The following is an 18424-nucleotide window of genomic DNA, read 5'->3' on the forward strand; positions in this document are numbered from 1 at the left end:
ATAGCGCCATCTATGCTGCCATAGCATATATCATATACCATATAGCAGCATAGAGGGTGCTAATGTGTCTGGGAAAGTGAAGAATCACTCGCGTCCCCAGCCTGTCAGCTCCTGTCACCGAAACAGGAAGTGGCTGCCGGCGGGGCCAGGAGGATCGGAGGGAGATGGCGAGGGCACCGGACAGCTGCAGGGGGCTATTGGAAGCCCTAGGTGAGTAAAACTCATTTTTTTTGTTTGACTTAAGTGTCCCTTTAATTGTCTGTTGGCTTTTGCCTTTAAAAAATCAATAAAAATTCTCTGTTAAAAAAAAAAGACTAGTGCAGCAGCCAGTAGGAAATATTTAGAAGTGAAAAGTCCTTCTTCTCTTAAATCTTATGCAGGGCTGTGGAGTCGGAGTTGAGGAGTTGCAGTCAGAGCTGTTTTGGGTACCTGGAGTCAAGTTGGTGGTTTCATAAACTGAGGAGTCAGAGTTGTAGTCGGATAATTTTTGTACCGACTCCACAGCCCTGGTCTTAAGTTCAAGCAGGTACTTGGCAATCACATTATATTACACAGATTAAAGCATGGCACTGGGGTTCAACAGACATAAGTAATACATTGCTGCTAGCTAAGTGAGCTGCATTACCTGATAGAGAAGTCCAAATTAAGCTGTAACAGTCATTTCTCTCATCACAACCAGCCCCTCCTCTCCAGAGTATTTTTATTATGTGGGCTCTAAACTGTAAATACTGATGGTAACATGAGACTAATAAGGAAACTGCTTCTGTCCTGCTAAATAACCTTCAGCTCTCCCTCTCACCATACATCTGTCCCACTGCATCATGCTAAATGTTTTTTCAGCTGACACAGCCAGCCTTCCTGTACTCTTATGTCTGCACCAGTGTGAACTGAGGGTGACATCACTTATTTCAACTTTTATGATTAGCTATAAGAGCAGAGTTGGCAGCACTGGAAGTGTGAGAAAGACCTATCTTTAAAATATTGTTGCACCGGTAGATTTAATTACAGTTGTAATACACTGAATACCTTTCAAATTTTTAGCTACCTGGCTCCTGTGGTTTTGCTTTTTTTTTTAAAAAAACCTATCCAGCCCATGGTTAACATTGCCTTGTTTGTGCTTTTTTTTTTTTTTTTTTTTTTTTTTTTTTTTTTTTTGCTAGCTCTCTTGGAGGGATTGACTTAATTTGGTCTACACCACTGTTTTAATCTTTGATCTTAAAGGACACATCAGGAGAATATGAGACCTACTTACCTGGGGCTTCCTCCAGCCCCTGGAAGGCTATGTATACCTCACCACAGCTCTGTTCCAAGCCGGTGTCCCAGGTTCCTCTCCGTAGCAGTTGTCAACCTGGCAAGGTCAGCAGCTACTGCGCATGTGCGAGTGTGCGGCCGTGCTGCCCACTATCGCTCTCCCGTCGATGGGAGTTTTATGCGCCGGCTGGTTCAGACGGACGGCTGTAGGCCGTTGAGAGAATTCATTATTTTATACGTATATTTTCACGCCAGGTTCACTTCATATGACCCATAGCAAAATATGTCTATGCTTTGACTCATTCCATTGCCTTTCTCACTTTATATTTGAAACCTGATAAAACATTCTAAATCCTCTGTTTCCCTGCCTAGGTTACCTGTCTTGCGTGTGATAACAAGTCCAATACCATAGAGCCATTTTGGGACTTGTCTTTGGAGTTTCCAGAGAGATATCATTTTAATGGGAAAGAAGCTGCCTCCCAGCGATCTTGCATGCTGACTGAGATGCTGGCTAAATTCACGGAGACCGAGGCCTTAGAGGGGAAGATCTACGCCTGTGATCAGTGCAACAGTGAGTAAATGCAGTATGTATTCACCAGGATATTCTGCTCTACAAGTTTTACACCTTGTCAACACTTAACAGAGTTTAAGCTGTCTTAAAGCGCCCTGCCATGCAGTTATTTTATTAATGTAATGGCTCCCTCCAAGCCCTGCTGTGCTAGCAAGATACGTGCAAGTGACTTATGATGGGAAAGCTCTTCTAGGCTAACTACGGAGAGCTTGCTGTTCAAACTCTTTTCACCTCTGTGCCTGGCTACTCCTCTTCACCTTTCATTGTCCTGCACAGGAGAGGTGGGAGCTAAGTGGCAGGCCAGCCATGATACCGCCTGCATTCTGATTGTAAGTGGTGGTGAATAAAAGTCTGGCTACGCCTCCCCTTCCAGAAAATGCATACAAACAGGAATTTTTGAACTATGGAGCTCACCAACAGCCATGTAAATGCTGCTGGCTAACCCAAAATAAAAGTATATATGAGTTAGTCTAGTGTGAGGCAAAGGAGCAATCACATAACTTCTTGTGCTTGGACAATGCAGTTTATACATGTCCAGTGATTGTCCACTTCATCTACTCTTGAGAGTCAAGTCAAAGGCTAAAGTTAACAGAGTTTTTTTTTCCTCAGATATGCTATGAGCAATTGGAAAACTGCCAGCACGATTTGAGTTCACATTCACTTCAAAGCTATCAGCAATAAATGCAAGCTTTAAAGTGGACCCGAAACTCTTGTACAGGACAGAAGGAAAACATAGAGAAATGCACCCTGTGTGTATTCAGAGTTTAGGCTCTCTAATGCTACATACACACTTGAGATAAAAGTCTTTGGAAAAGGCAAGACCACAGACCAATTATACCCCCCTTCGATGTAGTATGAGAGCATACTCTACACAGTCTATTCTATTGAGCTGCACTCCTTATCAGATAACAATCTTTGCAAGATGCTGTACACATTCAAAAGATCAGTATCTGCAAAAGATCCGTTCCTGCAAAATGCATTCATAGTCTGAGATCTGCAGATCCTCATACACACCTTTGTTTAACAGACATTCATCTGCAGATCAGATCCACCAGGATGGATCTTCAGATGATTGTCAGATATGCAGATGTTTACCTGTTGCTGTGTGCTACCCGTTACATCCCTGCGGTGCATATGCCACCTACCGTAATTATGCCTGGGCCTATTTATTGGTCATATAGGCAGTGAGCATCACGACAATATGCAGAGCATGCTGCTCTTTAAAATGTTGTTGCTGCTGTTGGGTAAATATTAGTCACACTTTGCAGTGTGCTTCCAGCTGCGTAGTACAGTATGCATAGGGATTTCAGAAGATTTAAGTACTGTATATACTCGCAAGCAAGCCGACCCGCATATAAGCCCCCCCAACTTTTTCCTGAAAAACCAGGAAAAAATGATTGACCCTCATATAAGCCGGGGGTAAGAAATGCTGGCCGTGTGATTTCCCCCCCCCCCCCCCCCCCCCCCAGTGTGTCCCAGTATAGTTAGTATAGTGCTCAGTATGGGTTGGAAGTGCCAAGTACAGCTAGTATAGTGCCCAGTACAGCTAGTAAAGTGCCCAGTATAGCTAATATAGTGCCCAGTATAGCTAGTATAATGCCCTAGTATAGTGCTCAGTATAGGTAGGTAGTGCTCAGTATAGGTGGGTAGTGCTCAGTATAGCTAGTATAGTGCACAGTATAGGTAGTATAGTGCTCTGTATAGCTAGTATAGTGCTCAGTATAGTGCCCCAGTATAGCTAGTATAGTGCCCAAGTATAGCTAGTATAGTGCCCAAGTATAGCTAGTATAGCGCCCAAGTATAGCCAGTATAGTGCCCAAGTATAGCCAGTATAGTGCCCAAGTATAGCTAGTATAGTGCCCAAGTATAGCTAGTATAGTGCCCAAGTATAGCTAGTATAGTGCCCAAGTATAGCTAGTATAGTGCCCAAGTATAGCTAGTATAGTGCTCGGTATAGGCAGACAGTGCCCCCCGCCTCACCCGGCGCTGCTATTAGCTTACCCTGCGACTTCCAATAGTCGATCTCTCTCTCGATCTCTCTCTCTCTATCTCTCGATATCTATCTCTCTCTCTCTATCTCTCGATATCTATCTCTCTCTCTCTCGATCTCTATATCTCTCTCTCTCTCGATCTCTATATCTCTCTCTCTCTCGATCTCTATATCTCTCTCTCTCTCTCTCGATCTCTATATCTCTCTCTCTCTCGATCTCTATATCTCTCTCTCTCGATCTCTATATCTCGATCTCTCGATCTCTATATCTCTCTCTCTCGATCTCTATATCTCTCTCTCTCTCGATCTCTATATCTCTCTCTCTCTCGATCTCTATATCTCTCTCTCTCTCTCGATCTCTATATCTCTCTCTCTCTCTCGATCTCTATATCTCTCTCTCTCTCTCTCTCTCGATCTCTATCTCTCTCTCTCTCTCTCTCTCTCTCTCTCTCTCTCTCTCTATATATATATATATCTCTCTCTCTCGATCTCTATATCTCTCTCTCTCGATCTCTATATATCTCTCTCTTTCGATCTCTATATCTCTCTCTCTTTCGATCTCTATATCTCTCTCTCTCGATCTCTCTCTCTCGATCTCTCTCTCTCTCGATCTCTCTCTCTCTCGATCTCTCGATCTCTCTCTCTCTCTCTCGATCTCTCGATCTCTCGATCTCTCTCGATCTCTCTCTCTCTCTCTCTCTCTCTCTCTCTCTCTCTCTCTCTCTCTCTCTCTCTCTCTCTCTCTCTCTCTCTCTCTCTCTCTCTCTCTCTCTCTCTCTCTCTCTCTCTCTCTCTCTCTCTCTCTCTCTCTCTCTCTCTCTCTCTCTCTCTCTCTCTCTCTCTCTCTCTCTCTCTCTCTCTCTCTCTCTCTCTCTCTCTCTCTCTCTCTCTCTCTCTCTCTCGTGGGCGGAGAGTCTTTGGAAATGGGCGGTCCTCAATGGTGTATATTTGCTGCAGTGTAGCAGGAAGTGGGCCTCATCCTCCAGGACCCCCTGGTCACATTGCCTGCACAGTCTCTCCTCCCGGGGCTTCCATGTCTGTCTGTGTCGTCCTGTCTCTATCTCCAGGTTGTGGGCGCTCAGACGGTACAGGCTCAAGGCCTGTCTATCTTTGTGTTGGTGTAGCCTCTCCAGATATGGAGCCATTGTGTACTCCCTCTGTAGTGATTGGTAGATAGTGAGTTTCTGGGAGTTCTTTATGTCGCTTCTCCATTCCTCTAGGTATCGGTCCTTGCAGCTTTCTATCATTCCTTTTATTTGGGCTTTTGTCAGCCTGTGTTGGTGGTCTTGGCTGGGCTGGCAGTTGTCACTTTGTTTCAAAGCGCGTGGTATGGCCTCCCCACCCTGGCTCAGTGAGGCTTTATGGTGGTAAGTGCTGGGGTTGCTGCTCTGTATATGCGCCCAGTATGAGAGCGCCCTCTGCTAGATAGTCAGCCATAGTGGAAATCTGCCTAGCTCTGCCCGTCAAGCTGAGTTCGAAGTGCTGCGATGGACTTAGAGAAGATACTTGCAGAACTCTAGATGGAAGATATCTGTTGGGCTGGAGTCCCATTTTGATTGGTCAGGGTAGGTGACCGGGCCCCATACCTCACTGCTATAGAGCAGGATTGGGGTGATGATGCTGTTGAATATCTTTACCCAGACTCTCACCGGTGGTTTTAGGTGGTAAAGTTGCCTTCTGATGGCATAAAACGTTCTGCAGGCTTTTTCCTTCAGGGCCTCTACTGCTGGTTTAAAGCTCCCCATTTGGTTAATTTCCAGCCCCAGGTAGGTGTAACTGTTTGTGGTCTCCAGTGGGCAGCCATTTAATTTAAATGAGGAGGTGGGCATTTTTAGATTTTTTTTTTTCTCTGGAACACCATCACTTTTGTCTTCTTTGGGTTGATGGGCAGTGCCCTTGTGGTGCAGAAACTCTCCAGTACTGCCAGGCTGTCCTGTAGGCCCCTTTCTGTTGGGGAGAGCAGCAGGAGATCTGCATACAGCAGGAACTTCACCTCGTGGTCTTGCAAGAGGAGGCCTGGTGCTGGGGAGGATTCCAGGGCTACAGCCAGTTGGTTAATGAATATGTTAGAGCGTTGGACTCAAACTGCAGCCCTGCCTGACTCCTCGACCCTGTTTGAAGAACGCGCTTCTCTTCCCGTCCACTTTCACACTGCATTGGTTCCCAGTATATCAACTCTTGATGACATCATAGATTCTACCTCCTATTCCGCTCTCTAGGAGTTTTAGGAAAAGGCCTGTGTGCCACACCGAGTCAAACGCCTTCTTAAAATCCACAAAGCAAGTGTGTACTTTGCCGCGTGAGCTGTGGACATGGGTCTTGATAAGGCTGTGCAGTGTGTAGATGTGGTCGGTTGTGCGGTGGTTTGGCATGAACCCAGCTTGGCTTTTGCTGAGTACGTCCTGCTGTGTGAGGAAGGAGAGGATCCTTTTGATGATGCTGTTAAACTGTTTCCCCAGTGTACTGCTGACACAGATTCCTCTGTAGTTTGCTGGATCGTATCTGTCCCCATTCTTGTAGATTGGTGTTATGAGGCCTTCACTCCAGGCCTGAGGAAAGGAGCCTGCACTCAGGATAAGGTTGAATAGTCTTGCGAGTGCCTCATGTATGTCCGGGGGGCTGTATTTGATCATCTCTGGCAGGATGCCATCGGTACCGCTAGCCTTCTTACATTTTATCAGATTTGTTCTTTCTCTTATTTCCTCCATCGTGATTGGTGTATCCAGAGGGTTTTGAAAGTCCTTGATTGTCTCCTCCATATCCTTCAGCTTTGCGGCTATTTGTTTCTGTTCCAGGGTTTGGGTATTTTCTGGGATGTCTTTGTAGAGGTCCCTTTTCTTGGTCTTTGTCCCAATGTGGTTCCAGGTCTCCCAGAATGAGTTGTCTTGGAGGGAGTCCTCCAGCTGTTGGAGTTTGTGGGAGATCTGGTTCTGTTTTTTCCGCCTGAGGGTGTCTTTATATTGTCTCTGTAGGTGGTCATGGGCTTCCCTTAGGTCCTGGTTGTTGGGGTCTCTGTGCTTTTGGTTAGAGGCTGACCTTAGAGAATTACGTAGAGCCTTGCACTCACTGTCAAACCATTTTTGGGACTGTTTATTTGTGGATCTCTTAAAGTTGGTCTGCTTGAGGCCGGCGAGTACTGCCATGTTATATAGGATGTTGCTGAAGTCCTTCACTGCATGGTTGACACCTTGTTGGTTTGGTTCATATAAGTTGGTATGAAAGTTTGTCAGCAGTTCTTGGATTTTGGCAGTGTTGGTCATGTTGGTGAATTTGATGGCAGACTCTTTGGGCCATTTGAAGGATGGTGGCAGCTTGTAGAGACCGGTCCGGTGATCTCTCTCGATATCTCGATCTCTCTCTCAATATCTCGATCTCTTTCGATATCTCTCGATATCTCTCTCTCGATCTCGATCTTCCATTTCTCAAGTACCTTTTTAGCTAGGACTGGTAATCTGTCTTATAATTCCTTTGAAGTATACATAGTTCCTATGTACTGTAAAGACAATCCATTGGAAAAAAGGCCAATTAAAATATATATACGATTTTAAATGGGTCTTATACATCAAGTAAGTCTCCTTGTATCCTTAAATGGGAGGCTGACATGTAAGTTCTCTGTTGGAGAAGGGGCGGGCTCACTGCTGCCAGACACATTCTAAAAATAGTATGCATTTCTCCACTTTGGAGTCTTCCCTTAAACCCTTACACCAAATTTACTAAATGCCTGAAAGGCTTTATAGGCTAGAAAAAGACAGAAATGAAACCGAGAGCTGAATATAGTGTAGTATTTCAAACAGTTGTTGGTGCAATGTAAGAAAGTATGATGTTAGACTCACAAACGCGGGTTTGTCGCAAAGGCAACCACTGGAAAGGCAGGTAAGGAGAATTTTGACCTGACCCCACTCAGGTAATAAGTCACTCTCTGTAGTCAGGAAGAAAATGGGGATGCACCGCTCCACCCAGGGTGGACTAGATCAATTACGAGACAGTTATAACAAAGGCCCCAAACATGAGTAAAATAATGATAGAGGCGCTTGGCCACTTTATAGACCAAAACACTCTGTTCTCCAAACCTATTGCTTGATGAAGGGGGATAGTGACCCGTGAAACGCATTGCATATTTGGAGCTTCTTAATAAATTGTTACTGTAACTTATAGTAAAGTCTCGTTGTCCGGTTCTTGTCCATCTGAGGGAGGTGAGTCCACCAACTTCCCCCTTTTTAAACGGATTTTAATTATTTTACTATTGTTTGACGCCTCTGTTATACCTGTCTTGCAATATATAGGCTAGATCAATCTAGCACCCCGTTTTAGAGAATGTGGGACCATTGGCACTCTGTGGCACACCTTGTGCCAGCCTGTTAAGCCAGCACCTATTCAGTAGGAGACCTTAGGCAAGTCTCCATAACACTGCTACTGCCTATAGAGTGTGTCCTAGTGGCTGCAGCTCTGGTGCTTTGAGTCCATCAGGAGAAAATCGCAATATAAATGTTTTGTCTTGTGGGCTTGCCTTAGAGCACAGGCTTACTGGCTACTGTCTGTTTGAGAGATACTGATATCCTCTCTTGCCAGATTCTATTTAGACCAACTGGGATTTTACTGGGAGCTAAACACCCTAAACTTGCATTTCCTACATACAGTCTCTTCCAGAAGATAGTTTCTACTGCTAAGAGCATACTAGCCTGAAATTGGAAGTCTTCAAAGGATGTGTTCTCCTTAGTTTCCAGAATTCTGTTGGCTGCACATATCTCTGTTAAAGTTAAACAATATGCAAGGATTTGGTGCATCATGGGTTGCAAGGCTGGAGAATTCGGGCCTTTCTCAGTTTTTACACTTGTTTTGACTGGTACTTTTTATAACAACCTACACTTTTGGTAGAAGTAGATACCGCTCTACCCCCAGTACTGGGCAGTGCTAGGACCTGGAAGCCTGAATCCACAAGACAAATTGAAGAAGGAATGGTCCGCACATGCAGGGCTGTGGAGTCGGTCCAAAAATCCACCGACTCCGACTCCTCAGTTTAGGATTCCACCGACTCCGACTCCACGACTCCTCTAATTTGCATATTACAATTTTGTTGATTAAAAGTATGTAACATGAAATTCGTCTCTTAACTGCCAACGCTTAGGAATTTTACAAGACAACTGAAGTGAGAAGGATATGTAGACTACTATATTTATTCCTTTTAGACTAAAACTAGTCCTTGGTAAGAGTACTTGTAAAAGGTACAAACCGGAACAAAGAACATCTATCAGGCCCTAGGCAATATAACTGTGTGGGTACATGTAAGAATGATGTGCAGGTACTCTGCAGGGGAAGAAGGAGATTGTAAACAGACAACACCTCTGTGTTCAATGTGCACAGCATTCTCAGTGGATTCCCTGCAGCTCTGTGGGGAGTGCATATGTAAAGTATAGTACTACTGTGTAACAAAGTAAACCTGAGACAGATTAAATTAAAGTTTTATACATACCTGGGGCTTCCTCCAGCCGCCTTCAGGATAATCAGTCCCTCGTTGTCCTCCTCCACCACCTGGATCTTCTGCTATGAGTCCAGGTACTTGAGCCAGTCAGGCGTAGTGCGCATGCACACACTCTGCCGCCAGGAGCATACTACACCTGTGCAGCACTATTGCGCAGGTGCAGAATGTTCCCGGCTGTGGGAGCGGCATGCGGCTGGACAGCGCTGACTGGCTGAATTACCAGGACTCATAGCAGAAGATCTTGGTGGTGGAGGACAGCGAGGGACTGATTAGCCTGAAGGGGGCTGGAGGAAGACCCAGGTATGTATAAAACTTTACTTTTCATCCGTCTCAGTTACCCTTTAATTTGTAGTCACCAAACCAAATTTTAATAACATATCAAATTATTTGATTTCATCAGCAAAGGGAGTGCATACATTTGCATAAATCAGCATCAATGCAGAATTATTTCCACCTCATTGACCATCTCTATTAGTGACACGGCTACACATCAGGCTTTATACTTACAGCATAGATGTTATTTAGTATATATGAGATTCCTGTGTACACATCATATATACAGTCACAATCAGATATGTATATCTGACCTTAAAAATACGGGGACTGCTTTATTGAAGTAACTAATTTTGATTGGTTTATTTCATTTTTGTGGACTAAGCACAGCTATTACTGTATTTATACTGTATATATACATTACTTTTAATGACTTATCTGAGAAATAGAACATTTTATCATATCTTCTATTTTAATTACAGTTACAAATTCATTAGGAGTCAGTCGGTGCATTTTTTCCCGACTCCGACTCCAGGCACCCAAAATTGCCCGACTCCACGACTCCGACTCCACAGCCCTGCGCACATGTCCACTTATCTGATGACTTTATTTAGGACGTATCCAGCACCATATAGCCAAAAATCTACACTTTTGAACTGGTTCCTGGGCATGTTCTGAATACATAGCTGGCAGCCCCAGGACCGCCTAACGCTGATCGGCATAAGGTCCTTGGGGCGGGTGTTGCAGGAGATCACGCATGCTGATGCATGCACATCTCCATATGAATGACAAAGCGGAGCTCCGCCATTAGTCCCGTGCCACTGGGAGACTGTTAGACGCCGTCTAACCTGTACAGCGCTACGATCTAAGGCAGCGCTGTACTGGGGACAGCTGTGGAAGTGATCCGCTGAAGCCTATGAAAGGCGATCACGCTGATTGGCAAGTGGAGGGAAGTGAGTACAAAAAAATAGTGACATTTATTTACAAAAATAACAAATATTTGTTAAAAAAAAACTGGGGGGGGGGGGCGAGTGGTGATCAGACCCCACCAACAGAAAGCTCTGTTGGAGGGGAGAAAAAGGAGGGGGGGGGGGGGGGAAACACCTGTGGGTTGATTTGGATGGCCCTGCAGCGAGGCCTTAAGGCTGCAGTGGCCTATTTGTTAAAAAATGGTCTGATCTTTAGGGGGGTTTAACATTGTGGTCCTCAAGTGGTTAAACTGAAAAGAAAACTTGGCTTCTAAAAAATCATTTTCAGAAATAGGAGGATAGATGCAATTGTTTATCACATCAGTTTTTCACCTCTGGTTTCCTGGTTCATTTTACCAACTTTTACTTTCTGGGTGCTTAAAGGGTTTTATGACATACGATGGAAAACTAATAGTGAGGTAATTCATGAGAAGTGTTGTGAATTTATGCCATGATTGTATACATGGCATTATGCCACATCTATCTATATTTGCAGACACTTTGTGCTAACCATATTTTCTTCATGTCTTTCAGCCAAACGCAGGAAATTTTCATCCAAGCCAGTTATCCTTACAGAAGCCCAGAAACAGCTGATGGTCTGCCGACTACCTCAAGTGCTGCGACTCCATCTCAAGAGATTTAGGTAAATGGAGCATGGTGTGCAGACCTTAGAGATCATCACTTGATGTCTGCACAGGAGAATAGTGATTGCGTTTTGTGAATTTTTTTTTTTTCTTATCAAATGTTGAATTCCTCCTCAACACAGGACATGCTAGCACCCTTGGCTTATCCCACATGCCTGTACAGGAATATCTGGTCAGACAGAAAGGTTACAAGGATTGTGCTATGCACAGACTATGTCCGCAGAAGGATTTAGCACACAAGTGCACATAGTTTCCTTATATCCTGAAGAATACTTATTAATACTTATAACATGAAGAAACAGATGTGACTATGATCCTGATCCCTTTAAGCCTTTATCACGTTCTGATGTTAAACCTATATAATCTGTTTATAACCCACAAAAAGTGCTAAAATGGGGTGAGGAATGTAATTTGAGAAAAAAACTAACCCTGTATAACTTATTTTATAGTGAAACTAAAGCCTTCAGTACTAAGAGAAAGTACAGTTGACTAAAAAAAAATATATATTTAAAAAAAAAAAAAACCTCTCATACAGGGAATCCAAACTAAAAATGATCATGTCTTACACAATAATGGACATTACATTTTAATAACTGGTTGCAAGCTGAAGCCTCTCCCCTTCCATTTCCCCCTCCTCTTGCCAATACCAGTCTGTCTCGGCAAGGAGTCTGTAGGGATGTTCTGCATGCTGGGACAACTACAGTAAGACCTTCAGTATTCTGGCACAGGCAGGGATTGCTCAATGCTGGAGATTTGCATGGCGGTTGCTTGAGAATTGAAAACAACCAGCCCTAAAATAACACCTCCCCCTACACAGAGTAATGTGCAGCAGAAGTGACTACAAAACCTCCAGGTGCTGTCTTACACACTTCCTGCAGCTGCTTTGCTGGATCCCCTGTGTACAAATCCCAAAACGTTCCTGTGACACATCGGGAGCCGTACATTAACGCAGCTGGGAGCTGCAGGAAGTCTAGAAGATGGCACCTTGAGGTTTTGTAAGTTGCTTCTGCTGCGCACCGCTCTGCAAAACACTGAAGTTCGGCCCCCATTCTCCCCCTTAGGCATGCAGGTTGGTTGAGACTTCCTGGACAATTGATTTCTTGATAGTGGGAGCTTCCAGAATCGTAAACGGAAACAAAATTGCAGAAAACGAAAAATCGCATGCATTTCCATTTTTGAGAGGGTGGTAGCTTGAATTTGATGCAGTAAACCACTTATCAAAAATTTTCATCAATGGGTGAAGTTTAGCTAGATATTGTTGTACTTTCTGTTTTACGATGCTGTGGGTGCAATATGTTCATTAATTCAGTTCCTCTTTTTAAAGGGTTGTTGTTAGGAATTTTCTGTATAAAAATGTTAATTGCTAGTGTATCAAGTTACCATGGACATAACTTGTCTCTGCTCTGTGAAGTTTAAAAAGGTAATACACAAATAGGTTGCATCAAACCTGTCTGCAAAGTTATGATGCATAATCACATCTTGGAGACATCTTGGAGGCTAGGGATGCACAGTGAGATGCAAATATTTCTGAGTTGATGTAGAATTATGCAAATGATGATTGCAAACGTATGCAGCTTGAAAATTGACTGATCATATCCCACCTTGACTACTGCACTCATGCCAGATAAAAAAAAAATAAAAATATATATATATATATATATATATATATATATATATATATATATATATATATATATATATATATATATATATTTTTATATATATATATTTATATTATTTGCTGTTGTATAGATATGCTGCTGATGTAAGATTGTAAGCTAGTCACCTTTCACCCCTCAATTGTACCCTACACGACATATTATAAACTCCAGACAAAATTCCCACATTACCTCAGGCGTGCATCTAATAGCGACTGCTATAGGTGACTAACAAGCTGCATACTAGTTCCATTCCTTCTTCAGACAGTTACTCAATGCTGGCATTAACTTAGGTATGTACCCTGAGGCAGGGATGGGCTTATGGTGAAAAGCTAAGTGACATTGTTTGAATAGTGCAGTTTCTGATCACCCTGCTGTTCTGAGGTGCAAAATGTGCAGTCTTTTTCATGAGGTCTGTCCCCTTTCTTTTTGGAGATTACTTACCTTCAGATCTGAAATGACATTAGACAGATGCTCCAGACATTAAAGCACCATGTGTGCCTCTGCAACTCTCCAAACAGTTTGTTTACACTAGAGTCAGATCAAGGTCATGTCATTAGGCAATAACCTCAATTTCTTCGGACTCTTGAGTCAAGAGTAAATGGGATCAGTATCTCCCAGTATCAAATAAGCAAGTTATGTGTGGAATTGTCTTTGTGAGGGGAACACAGCCATAGCCTTTGCCTGTAAAGTCAGTGAGATTAATACACTTAAACTTATTGGCCCTTTTTTCCCCTCTTCCTTTTAGTTTCCCACCCAGCATTTCAGGTTTCCCCGGCCACAGACTAGTGAATTCTGTTTAGGGCTCTATGAAGAGCAGGGATCATGGCCATGCTTATTATAGACCATTGAACTCTATACTTCTGTATTAGAAGCATTCAGAATGAGAAATGTTTTTTGAACTGTCAGTTTTCTTCATATGTCTGATGCTGAAATAACTCGCTTTACTCTTTTCAAGGTGGTCTGGTCGCAATCATCGTGAGAAAATTGGCGTGCACGTGCAGTTTGACCAGATGTTGAACATGAGGCCATACTGTTGTAGAGAATCCACTGCGACCCTGAAAGCTGACCACTTTACATATGACTTGTCTGCTGTGGTGATGCATCATGGGAAAGGATTTGGTTCTGGGCATTATACAGCCTTCTGCTACAACCCTGAAGGAGGTAGTAATATATTTTGATAGCAAGGCCATTATTTCAAGCTATTACATTCACTATTATGTGCTTTATTTCTTCACCAACCTCCCAATTTAGTGATTGATTGCATGTGCCATTTTCCGTCTGATCAACAAAACCACATTCTAGTCACTGGTTTCTGTTCCCTATAAAGATACTTAACCACTTTATGGCAGGCCTATGTAGTATAATAATGGGCTCCCAAGCAGATCTTTGTATTACAGAAAAGCCCTCAAAAGTGCAAAAGATATCTGAAGTCAAACTTGTATTTATTTGTATAACTAGTCCAACAAAAACAAACCAAATACCGAATATATACCAACACATAACCTACAACCCTATTAGTGAAATGAGGAATATGGAGGCTGCCATCTTCATTCTCTAATAAACAATAGTTTATCAGAAATTAGCTACGTTTTCTAGGCTCAAAAGGTTAAACTTGATGGATGCATGTTTGTTTATGATTTTTTAAATCTAAATAACTATCCTGAATAACTGTTATGTAATTGCTGTGTTCCTTACCTATGCCCTTGTCTTTCCTATAGAATTCTGGGTGCACTGCAATGACTCTAAGCTGGACACCTGCACAGTGGAAGAAGTCTGCAAGGCACAAGCTTACATCCTGTTCTACACACAGAGAGTCACTCAGGAAAATGGACACTTATCAAACAGACTTTCAGGACATGGTACTCCGTCTGGTAGTCCACCGTCCACACCTTGCTGAGATAGAGGATTCTCATGAAAATGTGGAATCCTAATGGCAGCTTTTACTCTGTTCCTTGGAATATTAAAATATTGTCGTGTTTTGTACACATACTTTGACACCAAACCAGCACAGACTATAGTAGTGGCCGCTGAAAGTGTTAAATCTGTGAAAATCAACCGCAGGCTAGCAAAACTGACCAGTTTCAGCAAAGCCCAAAGAAAAAACAGCACTCATATCAAAGGCTGACTCTAGGTTTATGAAAGGATCAAATGATTTGTTACTAAGATGTTCTTTAGAGAATGTTCAGTTACCAGGAACTGTAATACACTTGTATTCTGAATCAGATCTCGCCACCTTCACATGAATGGACTGTCCTGCATACCAACAGCTGGGATTATGAACAAGTGTCTAGCTGCTTATACCCAGTATTCACCACCTACAGCTGGTTACAGGTGGATTTTGCAGCAACTGTACATTACTAATTTCAAAGTAGGGTTAGTATGTTACTTGGTTGGCTATAGTTCTCTGTTGGTGCTTTATACTTTATGCCTGTGTGGGCTTTTTGCTCATACGAGCCATTTAAGTTTTATCCTGTATAAACCTGGAGTGGGCAGTTGATATCCTGAGTTAAAGGATCGCTGTCGTAAAAAAAATAAAATGGTAACATTTAAAATACATATGTACGCAAATGTAACATGTTCACGTTTCCCATGGTAAAATGCACTATAAATGACTTATCTTACGTTGCTGTCACTTACAGTAGGCAGTTAAAATCTGACAGGTTTTGGACTAGTCCATCTCCTCGTGGGGGATTCTCAGTATCACATTTTTTTTTTTCCCCTGTCTTTACAAAAGCAATACCTAGAAAGGATCTATCGTCTGTCCTGCCTACTCATTTGCACTCTATTCTGGTAGTTAAACTGAGCAACTGTCATTCAGGAAATCTGATCTGATCTGACAGATTTTGACTGCCTACTGTAAAGCCGTGTACCCACCGCGGGATTATTTTCTTCCCCAACAATTTTGTATTTTTTTTGGGGGGGGGGGGGGGGGGGGAGTTGTGCAGTGAGGGCATTTCTGCAATCTCACGATGTGGGTACAGGCGCAGGATCGCATAAACATCGCTAGGGTCACGCGGTGATAACTACTGTCATGGCGGATCAAATCTTTAAGATCCCCAACGAGTCCCATGCATACTACCGTGATAGCCTGATGTCTCATCCGCGCCCATTGTATAACATCATGCATACCTGTCGGAAGATAGATCGGTCGAACGCTCGTCGGGGAGACCTTGCTGGATCCATCTCCCTGCATCGCAAAGGGAGTGTGTAGATTTAGTGACAGGAATTTATAGATAGAGAAAATAATTTATGGTGTATTTATAGAGAAAATAATTTATGGTGTATTTTACTCTGGAAGAAATGTACTCCTTATACTTGCATATTTTGAATTTTACAATTTTTTGAGATTGTGGTCCTTTAAGGGAATTATATGAATAACAGCGGCAGAAACAAGTTATACATAATATTTTAAACTTTTTTTTTTTCTACTTGTTGTTCTGACCCAGCCCCATAACAGGCATGTGGTCCTAATGCTTGTATAAGCACCAGTTTAAAGAATGTGACAATATTTCTCAATTTTAGTGTACAATATGTTTATACATTTTTGTATGGAAGTAAGCACTCAAAATAGAATAAAACGATGGTAACATTTTGTATATCGGCAATGTGTAACTTTAAAGCATTTTTATCAAACTATATTTTTGCTGTTCTCATGTAAATTGTATAGTTCTGACCTCAGGCTGATTTTTTTTTTTTTTTTCTTTTAATGTGATTTCTTGATGTCATACTATGGTTTTAGATTTATTTTTTTTCCCATTTTAATACATCATGCGTTGTATTTTTACAGTATCCGTTCTCTTGTTTTTGCTATCTGGTGCTTAATATCTGAGTACTATTTGTTGTGCTAACATAGAACATTACATTTCTGCAGACTGCAGTCCACATAAAGAAAAAACTTCAGGTCAGTCCACGTTAAATCCATAGTTTGGACCTCTTGTCTGCTTAGCCGCAATATAGAATATCACTCCGCTGTATTCCTTGTAATGGAGAATATTGCGACAGACCTGGTAATCATTGTACAGATCTTATACCTGGAGTCACAGAAAAATGTACTGTGCCAGCAACCACTATTCAAAATTTCCTGTGAGTGATCCACTCCAGGAGCTCCTATGCAGAATGTTATTCTTTTCTCATCTGTTTATAGCCTATTTTGTAGTATAGCCCTGTGTAAAGGAGGTTGGGCACCAGGAGGAAAGCACCATTCCAATGGCTAAAACTACTCTGGTACATGCAGCAAGCCTCGATTTCAGTCTGTAGTAGGGACTGTCCAGCTGTGGTAGGCCTTACACAGCAGGGGCATTAGGGCTTAAACCCACTAGCAGCCCTTTCTAAGCGCTAGTGATTTCAAAAGCTCTTGCTATGGGGGTTTTTTTTTTTTTTTTTATAAAATCACATCCCTCAAGTGGGATCACACCCATAGCATTACATCAGCAAGAGCTTTTCAAATCACAAGCGCTTAGTAATGTACTGCTAGTGGGTTCCATGCCTTACAGTCCTGAGATTTAAGATGTGTGGCCGTTGTAACAAAGCCACTGATGGTATGCCCTTATAGAATGGTCAGTGAGATGCTAATGAGTTGAAATACATTTTATGCATACTTGATTTGAAATTGGATCAATGATATGCACCCTGTATTTCACCTCCAAAGAGTATATTGTTGCATACAATAAAAGTGGTATACACTTTTTTTTTTTTTCCTGCCAGATTTGATCACTTAGATCAAATCTGATGGCAATCTATAAGCGCTATAAGCTGCATCAATTGAATTTTAATGACAAACAAAAATGACAGCGCTCACAGGATGCAACTGGCTTATAAACCATCAAGGGGCGTGTACAGACCCCCAGGGGCTAAATACACGCCTTGAATCCAAATCAGATGCAAAATTATGCAAATTAAGTGCAAATTTATGTGCTAGTCCCTAATTTAAATTTGAATACAGATTGGATGCAGGCTACCACCAGTATACTTAGAACTTTTTACAAAGAGAAGAGGGTGTAGGCAAGCGCTTCCAAATACAGAAGGCTGCACCTGAGTTGAATTAGCTGCAAAGAAGTGCAGAGCTCCAATGGACCATATTACACAACATGCATTCAAACAGGTACAGCAATGCAGGGCGTTAGCTTCAGCAAATAATGTGTGCACAAATCATTTCCTACTAGACACCCCCCCCCCCCCCCCCCCCCCCCCCCCCCCCCCCCCCCCCCCAAACGTTGATGTGCCCTGTGAGGATGTTGTGTAATATGGTCCATTGGAGCTCTGCACTTCTTTGCAGCTAATTCAACTCAGGTGCAGCCTTCTGTATTTGGAAGCGCTGCCTACACCCTCTTCTCTTTGTAAATTGAATGATAATAGTGGTATCATTCAAGCAAAATCAGAATATTGGAAGTGGTGGAAGATCCATTGCCAAAAAGCATTGTATAGCATCAAACAGTGCAGTGCTGCGGTTCAATAGATTTCATGGTGAAGTCTATTGAAAATGTGTGCAGTGCATGGAAGGATTTGATTCTATTCTGATCAGATAGGTTAGAGAGGAATTTATCAATTAGCCACATTGGGTGGAAATCTAATCATATATGGGGTATTC

General features: G+C 42.5%; 1 protein-coding gene across 2 annotated transcripts in view; it reads left to right on the forward strand.

The window, feature by feature from the left end:
* USP44 (ubiquitin specific peptidase 44) overlaps positions 1-14839 on the forward strand; it is a 60733-nt gene extending 45894 nt beyond the window's left edge. For both annotated transcript variants that reach the window (XM_068276787.1, XM_068276786.1), the window contains 4 exons: positions 1624-1822; positions 11067-11175; positions 13793-13998; positions 14556-14839. In XM_068276787.1, the coding sequence (XP_068132888.1) occupies positions 1624-1822; positions 11067-11175; positions 13793-13998; positions 14556-14734 (693 nt within the window). In that variant the 3' untranslated portion in view covers positions 14735-14839. The remainder of the gene's footprint in view (positions 1-1623; positions 1823-11066; positions 11176-13792; positions 13999-14555) is intronic.
* Positions 14840-18424: the final 3585 nt, after the last annotated feature.

The sequence above is a fragment of the Hyperolius riggenbachi genome, chromosome 3 (genome assembly GCF_040937935.1).
Source record: "Hyperolius riggenbachi isolate aHypRig1 chromosome 3, aHypRig1.pri, whole genome shotgun sequence".
Taxonomy (NCBI): domain Eukaryota; kingdom Metazoa; phylum Chordata; class Amphibia; order Anura; family Hyperoliidae; genus Hyperolius; species Hyperolius riggenbachi.